This window comes from Rousettus aegyptiacus, unplaced genomic scaffold (genome assembly GCF_014176215.1).
Source record: "Rousettus aegyptiacus isolate mRouAeg1 unplaced genomic scaffold, mRouAeg1.p scaffold_m13_p_13, whole genome shotgun sequence".
Classification (NCBI taxonomy): Eukaryota; Metazoa; Chordata; class Mammalia; order Chiroptera; family Pteropodidae; genus Rousettus; species Rousettus aegyptiacus.
In genome coordinates, this window is record NW_023416288.1 from 56,165,045 (window position 1) to 56,178,018 (window position 12,974).

The window sequence follows — 12,974 nt, forward strand, 5'->3', positions numbered from 1 at the left end:
ATCACGGGTGACTTCAATATTTTAATTTCTTTTTCTTTTTTCTTCCAAATTTTCTCCTATGAACTGGTATTATTCTTACAATTAGAGAAAAAAGCAAATACCTTAAATTTTCTCCTTTACCCATTCCAACACAGTACTTCCTAGGGGCAGGGAGGGCAAGGATTTGCATTCTCAACGCAGTTGGGGGATTTCGAAGAATGTTCTAAATTCAGAATTGTGAATGAAAAAGTGGCGGTGTAGTAAATCTCACAAGTCCAGTGACAGACAGTAACCTCGCAGGGTGACCTGGTCCTAAATTCCTAACTGGGCAGGTCATGATGGGTCGTCAGCCCCAGGCCTATAACTTTTACAATAAAAGGTTTATGTTCTCCTTAAGCCCTATGTGTTTTCTTGCATCTAGGTTAACATGCTTTTGAAATGCCCAGGGATTCTCTTTTCCAGACCCCTCAAAGGAACCTCCCTCGAGAGGGCACGTGATCTCGTTGTTTACATACCACCCCTTTTACTGTAAATGGTAAACATTAACCGTCCTGTGCCCACTAATGCAAAGGGAGTATGTCTCTCTCCATTTTACTTTTTATCCAATCATAGCGATGTCCCCGCCTTGCTCTCCCCCTCCTTCTTGTCATCTCACATTCTCTCCTTGATCCCCACAGCATAAGAGAACTGCAAAACTGTCATTCTCCTGAGCATTTTAGACCTTGCTCCCCGCATGCCATCAGTTTGGCTCAGACAAACTCTTAAACAAATTCTCTGTAGGTTTAGATGTTTCTTAACGTCCACAGAATGCCAGGCTTTCAGACTCCAGAGTGTCGTGGATTGTATTGTCTGAGGACCGTGAGAGACCAGTGAGCTTACTGTAGGTTAGTTAGCTCCTCAGAAGAGCAAGTTTCTGGATGGAAATGAGACATCACCTTCAGAATTTAGATTTTCTCCCCTACCTTCCACGGAGGCAGGTCCCATTAATAAGTCTCTTTTCGTTGCTTCAGATTTTGCTCATCTCGTTCCTGTGGGGAGCCTACTTCTCCTTGCTGACCTCTTTCTCTCCCTCGTACATCTGGTTTGTCTTCCTGCGGACGATGGTTGGCTGTGGCGTGTCTGGCCATGCACAAGGGTAAAGACTTCATCTGGTGGGGAGGGGACCCCTGAGGGAGATATTTGTACCCCCACACACACTTACACATACACTGGTTAATGGATTAATAGCATCAATAAGTTGCACATTTATAAACTTCACTTGTGCTAATTGTTTTTGAGTTTTTCTTAAAGTGATGGCTGCTTATTCCGCTAGGAGCTATTTGCTCACCGAAACGGCGTTTGCCGGTGAGGCTAGCAGACTGCTGGATTGAGCGTTTCTGTTCCTAAGGTTAACTGGTATTTTTAAGATGAATACCATTTTGTCAGACTAAATGCTAACAAAAAGTGCCCTGTGTGGTCTATAACAAAAATGTCAATCCAAACACAATCTGTTCACTTCTTAGGAATCTGTTGGAAGAGTTTAGTTTGACCATAAGCACTTCTGACATTCAGGAATGACCATTGTAAAGTGCCCTCGCCCTCTGACTTAAGGCCGTGTCAAAGGAAACTTGCAAAGCGGGGCGAGATGTATGGAAAGACACCTACTGCCACGTGTCTGTCTTCTGCCCTTGGATAAGTGTGCAATATCTTATCGCACGTGGGCTGTTGTGTGTGGGTGTGAAAGGTGTGTCGCTAAATTTTCAGCAACTTGGAAGTCTCCCTTAATGTTCTCTCCTGGGTGCCTTGGAACAAGGTCCCTTAGAAAACATTAGGAGACAACAAGCACCTAATTGTTACTTTAGTCACTTTAATGTGTTAGGGGAAAATTGTTCTTCCCTGGAGCATAAGCCAAGCATCACGCTGAGCTTCAGAGCCCTGAAGGAGTAGAAGGTTAGGTGTGATTTTAAAAACCCCTCTCAGGGGGGCAGCCCAATAAATATGTTAAAAACCCCAAACCCTTGCTCATAACTACAAGAGAGAAGAGCCATTAGAAAACTGATGGAATACGAGTCCATGTATTCTTCTGGCCACAAAATGAATGTTTTCTTAACTAGAAGTCTGAGTTTTGGCCATCGTCATTAGTTGGGAGAACCACCTTCTGTTGGTTGTATTTTAATTTTCCAAGTATGTTTTATAAAAGAGAATCGGGCTTGGGAAAACATTTCGCCAACATTTGTCTTGGCAAAAGAAATAAGATGAATGTCTCTTAAGTAGTAAGAGATAACTTTGGGACTAAATAACTTTGACTTCCAATAATGTTGGGAAAGAAAATGTTCCAATAACATTAGGAATAAAAATGTAAACAGAAGAGCAGTGGTAAGTTTACTTTTCGTTCTCTTAGATGTGGATGTTAACCTAAAAATAGCCACAGTGAGAGCCCGCAAACGTTTATTTTAGCCAAACGCTGATTCAGGCAGAAACCCAAACAGTGTTCCGATTTAGAGGTAGGTGGAAGCAACAGGTATTTATGAGAAAGGGAAAGGGAATAATTACATAAATAGAAGGAAGGAATTCCTGTGGGAGCAGGTGAGCTAACATAGTGGCTAATTCTAAAGAATGGCTTTAATTTTCAGGCATAACATTTACGTCCCTGTTATCTTTGCAAACAGTTGTTTGGAATACGGTGCTGGTTCAGGTACAACCCAAACGCTGTTTTGCATAATTTTAATATTTTAAGGTTTGAGGAACAGGACAGGCAAGGCGGTTCCTCCGGGATGGCAGCTCCAACTCCATTTTGAAGTGGCTCCATTTATTTTAATTTTGACAGCTGTTACAATTATATTTTGATGTATGATTGTCTAAGAAGAACTCTTGTTTTCCTCTTGTGCTCACAGCCACTGCTTCTGACCACACTTCACTTCTGACATCAGTGGTGTGGATTTTTTTTTTCCCACCCCAACCAATTCTCTGACACCAGCTGTCCGTCCGCTCTGACCTTGACCAGAGTTAGTGCAGATTTCACAGGTTAAAGGTCCGGTTCCACGGGACTGCCCGCCCCATCCCGCCGCTTGCAAATGGTACCCCACAACTTCTGCCCAACTTGACTGCATATCAGAATTTCCCACAGACCCCTCAAGAATTAGCTAGAGTGGCTGAGAGAACCCAGGAAAACAATTTACTTACAACTGCAAAAGGGTTATTTATTGCAAAGGATATTTGAAAGGATGTAAATGAACAGCCAGATGAAGGGAGAGCTTAGAGCAAGGTCCAGAGCTGTCCTGAGCGCTGGAGCATCTAGCCCTGCAGAGCTGGGATGCACCACCTCCGGGCACATGGTTTGTTGTTAATCACCAGCCTGCACGCTCTTTGCCATACGTCAGAGATGTTCTGTGGAGGCTTCATCACATAGGCATGATGGATATTAACTCACTTTCCAGTCCCTCTCCTCTCTCTGGAGGATGGGATGGGACTGAATGTTTTAAGTTTCCAATCATAGCTTGGTCTTTCTAGTGACCATCCCCCATCCTGTATCACACCGAGGGTCATCTGATCAGAACAAAAGATGGTCCTGTCACCCAGGAAATTTTAAGCGTTTTAAGTACTCTGCATAAGGAGACCAGGGTCAAAGACCAAATATCAGCAGGAACTGGGGCTCAGAACGATATATTTGCTCCTTACCATTTCACGGTGATGAATGTCTGTGTTTTTAAATTATCTCTGTGACAAGAGAAATTTGATTGTTAAAAAAAAGTCATTTAATTTTATGAAAAAAAAAAAGATTATGTCCCCCTCTCCCCCGCTTCTCGTTTAGGCTAATCATAAAGACTGAATTTTTGCCTACAAAATATCGAGGCTATATGCTCCCCCTGTCTCAGGTAAGGCAAATAGGTGTCTATCCAGTCCTCTGATCCTGTGGACTATGATGTACATGGTTTTCTTGTTGACTAGCACACTGCCTGTCACTTGGTACCAACTGAAAAGCTTGACACAAGATCCGGTCCTAAGGTTTTCTGAGCCAGGACTTCTGTCATCCCACAGTAGCACTTGGAACGCAGTGACCCCCTTCCCGGTAACCAGGGAGGCTCACGATGGCTGGTTTCAGTGGAAAGGCAGAAGCCCAGGAATGTGTGTGGGATGAACTCTCTCTCTAGAGGGACACCAACCACCCCCTGTAGGGTGTGCCACCTCCCTTCCAAAAATACCGGTGTCTGCAAGTCCGTAATTGGCCCACCCCTGTGGGAAGACGCCATGTTGCCTCCTCCCAGATGAGCCATTTTTCCAGCAGAGAAGGCTGGAATGGCCCCACGCCCTCCTGAGACCCTGCCGGGTGTTGACCAGAGGTTTTGCGTCCAGAAGCTGTGTCAATCTGCGTGCCCTTGTGCTACCATCTTTGGTGCCATTATTATCCAAAAACCCTGACTTTCAAAGGGCCCAGAAAAAAGACAACCCTTCCCGCTGAACCATTAAATATTTGGCAATAAAGCGATAGCAGAATATTTTAAAATTTATTTTTAATTTTTCTGAAATTTAGGCAACAACAACAACAACAACAAAACTTAGACTCTAACAAACACTGAATAATTCTGTACATTCCTCCCGGATTTCTTCTCCTGATCTTTGCTGGACGGGTGCACACACTCTTAATGCGTAGGGGCCACATTTCACATTTAGTGTTATGTAATTGGCAGGGTCTTGCTCGAGCTCATCTGTGGACATTTCCTCTCCCACCTGGCACTTGTTCCTTGGCACGCTCCCTGCTTAGATCTTCTTGCTGGTCTTCCTTTCCCGGTCTCCTTGGGTTATCTAATTTACTCCGATGGTTTTAGCTGTCTGTGCGCTCGCGGCCCCCAAAATCTTCATCCACCACCAAGAGCACCTCCTGGAACTTCAGACCCAGGTAGCCGACTACCTGGTAGCTACTCGAATATCCTGCAGGCTCAAATACAACATTCATAGAACGAATTTCTTCGTCTTCCTCTGAAGACTCTTATCCAGATGTTTCCACTTTCAGTTAACAGCAAACACTGTCCCGCCAGTCGTCTAAGCCACAAATTTCAGAGCCATCTCGGGCCCCTCCCTCACCCCTATTCAGTCAATCACCAAGCCCTACTGATTCATCCCTACTAATCGGCCCTCAACTGCATGTCCATCCGCAAACCCTGTCACCATTACCTCCAAAATGTGTGCCAAATCTATCAGTCAAAAAAAAATTTTTTTGTTGCCATTTCACTACTAAAATCCCTTCAATGCTCCATCGCCTGTTACCGGGTCCACTCCAATGGCCGATTACTGACCTTTTTCATTGCCTCTTCAGAAAGGTCATCCCTGATCACTCAAGTTTCCATCACAGTTGTCTTTTTTCCTTTTTGTAGCCCCCATCATTTTCTGAAATAATCTTTTTTTTATAATAATAGAATTTCTTGGTGATGAAATAGTCACCCCGAAGTAGTCCCCCAAAGGATCACTTACCGTATTATCTTCTCTCCATCTCTGTGAGGTGGAACGGAGTTATCGTTAATTCTCCATCTTCCGGACGGGAAACAATGTTCAGGCTAAATACTCAGGATTGTTCTAGTTCTCGACCAATGGGGCGTGGGCATCGTTGGGTGCCATGTTGTTTGTGGATGGAAAATGATCTCCAAGATCTAGTTTTCAGTATGAAAAGCAACGTGGAAAGCATTGTTTATACTATGTTACCATTTCTGAGAAGAACAAACTTCTGTATCCTTATTAGCTTGTGTATATTTAGCACAGCTTTAGAAGGATCTAAGTAATACTGGCTGAGAAGAGCCTAGATGGCAAGGAACCAGGAGGAGAGAATCGTTGTACACTGTTCTCCTTTGTAGCTTGAGTTACGAACCAGTGAATTACTGATTCAAGGAAAAAAAAAGTCAGTGTCTTGGACCCGATTTTAAAGACTTTGGGGACATTATCACCCCTGTAGAGGGGGTCTCTCACTTATAAGCAGATGGACGTGTGGAAATGTGAAGTGACTTTACCATTTCATCAGGCCCTAGAGGTCGTGTCGGGAGTAGAACTCGGACCCCGGCCCCTCAGGCAGAGACCCTGTTCATCTCACCCTCTTTCCGTGGTGAAGCGCTGGGCGGGTGGCTCCTGGGAGAGGAGGTGTGCGCACAGGTGAGGGGGGAGTTCATCTTCCGTTCTCTCCACAGGTCTTCTGGCTGGTCGGCTCCCTGCTCATCATCGGCCTGGCCTCTGTGGTCGTCCCCACCATCGGCTGGCGCTGGCTCATCCGCATTGCCTCCATCCCTGGCATCGTCCTCATCTTGGCCTTCAAGGTGAGGATGCTCATGGGCCTCTATCCTCCTGTCCTCCCGTCCTGCGGCCTTCTTTCTCATGTCCACCTCGTTCCTTTGAGTATCTGCCTTAAGCAGCTTGTGTGGAAGGGGCATGTGGGCGAGGCTAACGTGGGAGGCCTGTCCTAATGGTGTGACATGCAGAATTCGTGTGGGGGTGAAGAGGTAGGCTGGAGTGAGGGGCACCGGTGGGAGGCCGCGGGGTCGGGGGGACAGGCCTGTGTCCAGGTTACGAAGGGCCTCGGAGTCCAGGGGTGCTGGACGCATGGAAGGGGTGACGTGTGGGAAGCTGGCCCGGGGCTGTGTGGGGACTGGGCAGGAGGGAAGATGAAACAGGGCAGAAAACTAATTTACAAAGTGTCAGAACAGCCCCGCGGGAGGTGAAGAGGGCCAGGGCTGCCCGCCGGCCTCGGGAGCGGGGAGCTGGGCGCTGTGGGGGGACAGCCTGTTCTGGGGACGCGCCGACCGGCCTGGGGTGGGCATGAGGCGTGAGGGCCAGGGAGCTGCTTCTCAGGGCCTCAGCTCTGGCGGAGGCCTGTGCTGCCTGCGGAGTGCGTCGGCCAGAACAGTCGGCGTCAGTGGGTTGACAGCCTTGACTGTGAGCGCTGATCCGCCACCTCTCGGGCGCTGGAGGCCCTTGTGTGCTCACCCTTTAGACTGTGGCACTGTGGGGGAGATCCTGGGGTTCCCGTGAAGGACCGGGGTGACCGGGCAGTGGAGAGGCACGGGGGGGGGGGGGGCCTGGCGCAGTGGATGTTCACTACTGCGATATCAGAACTTCACTGTGTTAACAAGTGGCTCGAGCCAAACTGGCGTGAAGCGCGGAGTCAGCCCCACCGTCACGCGGGCTGGGACGGCGACAAGGACCCCGAGGCCTCGTTCGCTCCGAGCCTCCTCGGAACGCGGGAGAACGCCGAGCCTCCTCACGTGCCACATCCGTCCCGTCTGCGGGAGCCGGGACGGTGGCACGTGTGGCACGATGACGGCCGCGCCCCCGAGGTCCGCGCCGCTTGCGATTCCCATGTTCTTTGTCGTCCGCGCCCAGTTCATCCCCGAATCCGCTCGGTTCAACGTCTCCACCGGGAACACGCAGGCCGCGCTGGCCACGCTGCAGCACATCGCCAGGATGAACCGCTCGGCCCTGCCCGAGGGGCGGCTGGTGGAGCCCGTCCTGGTGAGTCCCGGTGGGCGCTCTTCCCCGCCCCGCCCCGCCCCACCCCGGGAGCCACCCGGGAGTCCCCTTCGTCACGGGAGGCCAGAGGGACAAGGGTCACTACGCTTAGAACCAAACTCCTCCACCAGCTCTTTCCCCTTTCCTGTCTTTTCTTCCTTTTGTGAATAATTATGGTAAAAAAAAAATGTGTAATATAAACTTTACCAACTTAACTCTTTTTTAGGGAATAATTCAGTGGCGTTAAACACATTCAGAGCTTTTTCATCATCCCGAACACACTACACCAGCGAGGCAAAACTCCCGAGTGCCTCCCACCCTCAGCCCTTGGCGACGTCCGCTTTCTGTCTTTAGGAATTTGTCCATTCTCGATGCTTCATATAAGGAGAATCATACGATACCGTTTGGGGCTCATTTCATGTCACATCCCCAACCAGGCCTTGGGTAACGCTGTCCCCCCTCCGTGGTCCCCTTCGACTCACCCCAGCCCCTCCCCCACCAGGCCCAACCGGCTCACCAGGTCCCCTCGCTGCCTTCGTGACAGCGCCTTTTACCTTAGTCTCTTCCTTTCCCATGGCCGTCTCGTTGCCACGTGCCCCGTGATTTTATCCAGCACAACCCCGTCAGACGAATATCTCTAGTTCTTGGTTAATCACATTATGTAAGCTTCGAGTGTGCAGTTGTGTAAACATCGTGTGTGTATCGCATTGTGTGCTCACCACACAAAGTCTAGTCTCCTTCTGTCAGCATATAATTGGCCCCGTTGCCCTCTTCATCCTCCCTCTACCCCCCTTTCCCCCCGGTAACCCCCATACAGTTGTCTGTGTCCATGAGTCTGTGTTTTGTTTGTTCATTTGTTGCTTTTTGTTTTATATCCCACATGAGTGAAATTATATGGCTCTTGTCCTTTGCCATCGGCCTTAGCACAGTACTCTCAAGATCTATGCATGTTGTCGTAAATGGCAGTATTTCATCCTTTTTATGGCTGAGTAGTATTCCATTGTATGTATGTACCACAGCTTCCTTATCCAATCAGAATAATATTCTTCCAACACCCCACGGCACCTTTTTGCTCAGGATCCTTCAGTGCCCCTCACACTGACTACAGGGTGAAGCCTAGAATTCTCACCCTGGCAATTAAGGTCTTCCATGATCTTTTTCTATCAGCCGTTAATCCCGAGGTCCATGGCTAAGTGCAGATCTTGACAGGAGGAGGAGGAAGAGGACAGAATAGAAGGATGCTGGCTATCTGAAGAGTGGGACGGCATCACCACAGAGGTGGGAAATGAGTATAAAGCAGAGATACCAGTGGGACAGAGAAAAGCCGCCAGTCGCGGGGTTCCCAGGGCTGCCACTGTGGCAGAGCCTGTCCCTTTCACCCCCGACTTCACTGAGATGTAATCGGCATGCAACATTGTGTAAATGTGAGGTGCGCAGTGCACAGTGATTTGATATACTTACGTATTACAAAATAATTACCGCTGTGATGTTAGCTAATACCTCCATCACCCGTGATTACTTTTCCTTTTTTATGGCGAGAGCATTTAAGACCCAATCTCTTAGCAACTTTCAAGTATATGACAGTCTGGTTAACTACAGTCAACATGCCATACAGGAGATCCCAGGACTTACCTTCTAACTGGAGGTCTGTACCCTTTGACCAACGTCCCCCCATTTCCTTCACCATACTCTCTTTTCCCACAAGTCTGGCTTTTTTAGACTCCACTTATAGGTGAGATCACATAGTATTTGTCTTTCTCTGTCTCACTCATTTCACTTAACACAATGCCTTCAAGGTCCATCTGTGTTGTCACAAATGGCAGGATTTCCTTCTTTCTCGTGGCAGATAATATTCCATTGTTATGTGTATATTTAAGACAATGGGATTTCTTTATCCATCATCTGCTGAAGGATGCTTAGGCGGCTTCCACGTTTTAGTTATTGTGAATAATGCTGCTTTGAAACTGGGAGCGCAGATAGCTCTTCAAGGTACCAATTGCAGTTCTTTTGGGTATGTATCAGAAGTGGGATCACTGGATCATAAGGTAGTTCTACTTTTAATGTTTGAGGAACCTCCATCCTGTTTTCCGTAGTGGCTGCACCAATTTAGGGGAGAGCTGGTTCTTCCTCTGTCAGGCATGGTCCAGAGCAGCAGCAGCTTCTCTAACCCTACCCACCACCACCACCACCACCACCATCACGGTCTTACTCTCTCCTGGCCACAGCAGGTCAGTTGGTGTCCAGGTGTGCAGCTCTAAGTGTCCATCACCCAAGCGAGAGATGGGCTACTCTGGCCATTCCTGATTTGTTTCCCAGGACATGGCTTACGACGAAAAGCACTATAATCTCACTGCCACCTGGCCAACCGCTGGACATTTTAGTGCAAGATAGCATGTGCTCCATATAATGCAGAAATCACGAGGATTAAATATCCCAGACCTCCATACTCACAATTGTATTTTGGTAAGTTCTCATTTTGCTTTTGTGGAGTGTCAATCCTAATTACTACGCACGCCTCAAAACCTAACTGTGAAACAAGGAACCCGAGCTTTCTTCCAGAGGATTCAGGATGATTTGTTGTTCTAATTTATTTTCCGTATTTTGGAAATAAGCTCGTGTGGTTGAAAGGACAGGAAGCTACTGCGAGGCCGTATCGGCCGTCTCCTACCTTCCCACCAATAGTAATGACTACATCTTATGTGAAGCATGTCAGAAGGACAAATTATTGCTGTGCAACTACGATTGAATGAAGCTATTATGCTTGGTAGAGACTGGCACATAGTCTTTACGTGGCTACGAAATTTCGATCATCAACAGTATTCATTGCAAAGGAAAACAAACTTAGCAGAGGCAGTTACTCAAAACCATGGAAAGCTGTATGATGAGGAGGGACCAATTCCAACCCTTTTGGGCATACATTTTTTTTTAATGGAACCCAACAGTGACTCTGGGACTGTTGGGTTCTTCTCGCCCCTCCCCTTCTCCCTTGCCTCTTCCTCCCCATCTTCCCTCCCCACCTCCCCATGCTCCATCTGCATCCCCCCTCCCCCACCTTCTCTCTGCCGTTGTGTGTTAGTCCACTTGGGCTGCCATAACCCACAGACTGGGGGGCTTCAGCAACGGAAACTTATTTTCTCGCAGTTCTGGAATCTAGAAGTCCAAGCTCAAGGTGCTGCAGAGTTGGTTTCTTCCGAGGCCCGTCTCCTCGGCTCGATGGCCTCGTTTTAACTTTAAAGACCTTTCCTCCAAATACAGTCACATTCTGAGGGTTAGGACTTCAACATCTGAATATGGGGGTGGGGGGAAGACACGGTTCCCATAACAATGACCCCTCGACATTCTCAACACTCTCCCCATGTTCTCCACCGCCCCACATCCTTCTCCTTTCTTCTCCCCTGAAGCTTTCCTAACTTTGCATAAAATCAATTACTGCCAATCAAATATAACCCATCCTTATTTATTTTTATCCAAACGTATATAATGGGCACTGACTATAGACAAGAACTTTTGCTAATTACCCCAAAGATAAAAAAAAGAAATTGGACATTCTACCCTCTTTTCAAACATATGCCATTTTTTTTTTTCTGACTTAAAAGCCTCACACTCTCTTTAAATATTAGCGTTGTCACTTCAATGTTAATATTAAAAGAATCTCCCATCAATTTTATGGTTACTTTTTATGTATCCTATTTTCCACCTCACCGGCACTGGTGAGAAAAGAAAGAGTGAAGAGATTAGAATCACAAATTCAGTGAGTTTTGGTATTTGCCAATGATAACGAACAGCATGCAAAGGCCGATGGGCTGAGGTGAATGCACGTGAGGCCACGAGCCACGGGTCTGGGCGAGGTGCACTCGGGGCCGCTGAGTGGTTCTCTCCCCACGTTCTCGTGCTGTTCTCATTTTCCATGCTCTCGAATATTAGAAATGCCTTTGTTTTTCCTTAACCCACTAAATCTATTGTCTCCCCTTTCTCACTATCCCAGGAAAAAAGAGGACGATTTGCAGACCTGTTGGGTGCTAAATATTTACGGACCACGTTACAGATCTGGGTCATATGGTAAGAATGTCGTTATTCCCAAATGAATTTTAAACAAGTAGTTGGAGAAAGCTTACCGATGTAAGCCCGCCCCGAATGCTGGTGGGGAGAGACACGAGAAAGACTCCACAAACGTCTTATCTTTCTGCTCACACTAACCAAGGAAATATATAAAATAACAATTTTACAAATGAGAAAAAAAGAATTCTAATTGTCTACAACCAGTTTTTTTATTTTTCTTTGGAGCGTATGAGCTCATGTTCTGTTTACAGCCTGTTTCACCATTACAAATGCACCTGAATGTCTAAAATTTAAAACAAACAACCAAATCAAAAAAACCTCACTGTACCAAGTATTGGGAAGGATGTAAAGTAACTAGAACTTTAATACATTGCTGATTGGAGTTTCCACTTTGGAAAACTCTTTGGCAGGATCTATTACAGTTGAAAATACACATATCCTACGACTCTAATCCCGCCCCCTGGTTTACACCCAACAGGAAGGCTTACCTGTGCTTACGAAAAGACATTTACACCAATGTCCATAGTGCTATTTTATTTGTAACAGCCCCAAACTACAGACAACCTACATGTCATCAACAGTGTAACGGCTAAATTGTATTATAGTCATAAAATGGAATATTATACAATAATAAACATGAGGAAACTAGTGCTTGACCCTCAACATAGCCGGATCATACAGATGTAATAATGAGCAAAGGAAGCCAGACACACAGAATCCATAGTATGTGATTCTGTTTATATAAAGATAGAAAACAGGCAAAACTAATCTGTAGTGTTTGAATTCAGAAAAAGGTCGTCCATCTGCCTTGTTCAGATATAATCACTATTGATAGGTTGGTGTGTCTCCTCTTGAGACTGTAATTTTAAATATACTCTTAATATTTAGAAATTAAACGGGTTAAAATTATTTTAATAACAAGAGGAGGTATCATAATTGTTTCTAACTATTTCATCATGAAAGTAGAGACACCACGATGAGCTGATTCACTCATCACCCAAGTCTGACAATCGCTGACATTCACCCTGTTTGCTTCAGCTGCGTTTTTCCTGTGCCGACGTGTTTTCGAGCAAGCCCCAGGCTTCATGACATTTCATCCCCAGGTGCTTTACGGAGAGTCTCAGCGACCTGAGGACATTTTCTTAGATGACTCCAATCCCACAATCACACTGACAAGATTAACAGTCACCACGTTGATGCCATCCATTATCCAGAACACATGCGACTTCCTCTGATTGTCCCCATGTGTCTTTCACAGCTGGTTTTTACAGCCATTTCTGCAAAACCAAGAGGCGCGCAAGGGGGGTTTCTGGGAGGCTGATGTTATTCTTTTTCTTGACTTTGATATATGAACTTTTCTGTATGCTATTTTTATATCACAACAAAGCTATCTATTAAAGAATAGGAAGGAAATATAAAGAAACCATAAGCACAGACCTCCCGTGGCTCCTCATGGCCCGCTAAAGACC

At 46.5% G+C, this 12,974-nt stretch overlaps 1 protein-coding gene across 4 annotated transcripts in view; it reads left to right on the forward strand.

Annotated features, from left to right (window-relative positions):
• Positions 1-12,974, forward strand: part of SVOPL (SVOP like) — a 47,083-nt gene that overhangs the window by 14,448 nt on the left and 19,661 nt on the right. For all 4 annotated transcript variants that reach the window (XM_016161908.2, XM_016161907.2, XM_016161906.2 and 1 more), the window contains exons 5-9: positions 990-1,114; positions 3,770-3,833; positions 6,132-6,257; positions 7,321-7,449; positions 11,432-11,505. In XM_016161908.2, the coding sequence (XP_016017394.2) occupies positions 990-1,114; positions 3,770-3,833; positions 6,132-6,257; positions 7,321-7,449; positions 11,432-11,505 (518 nt within the window). The remainder of the gene's footprint in view (positions 1-989; positions 1,115-3,769; positions 3,834-6,131; positions 6,258-7,320; positions 7,450-11,431; positions 11,506-12,974) is intronic.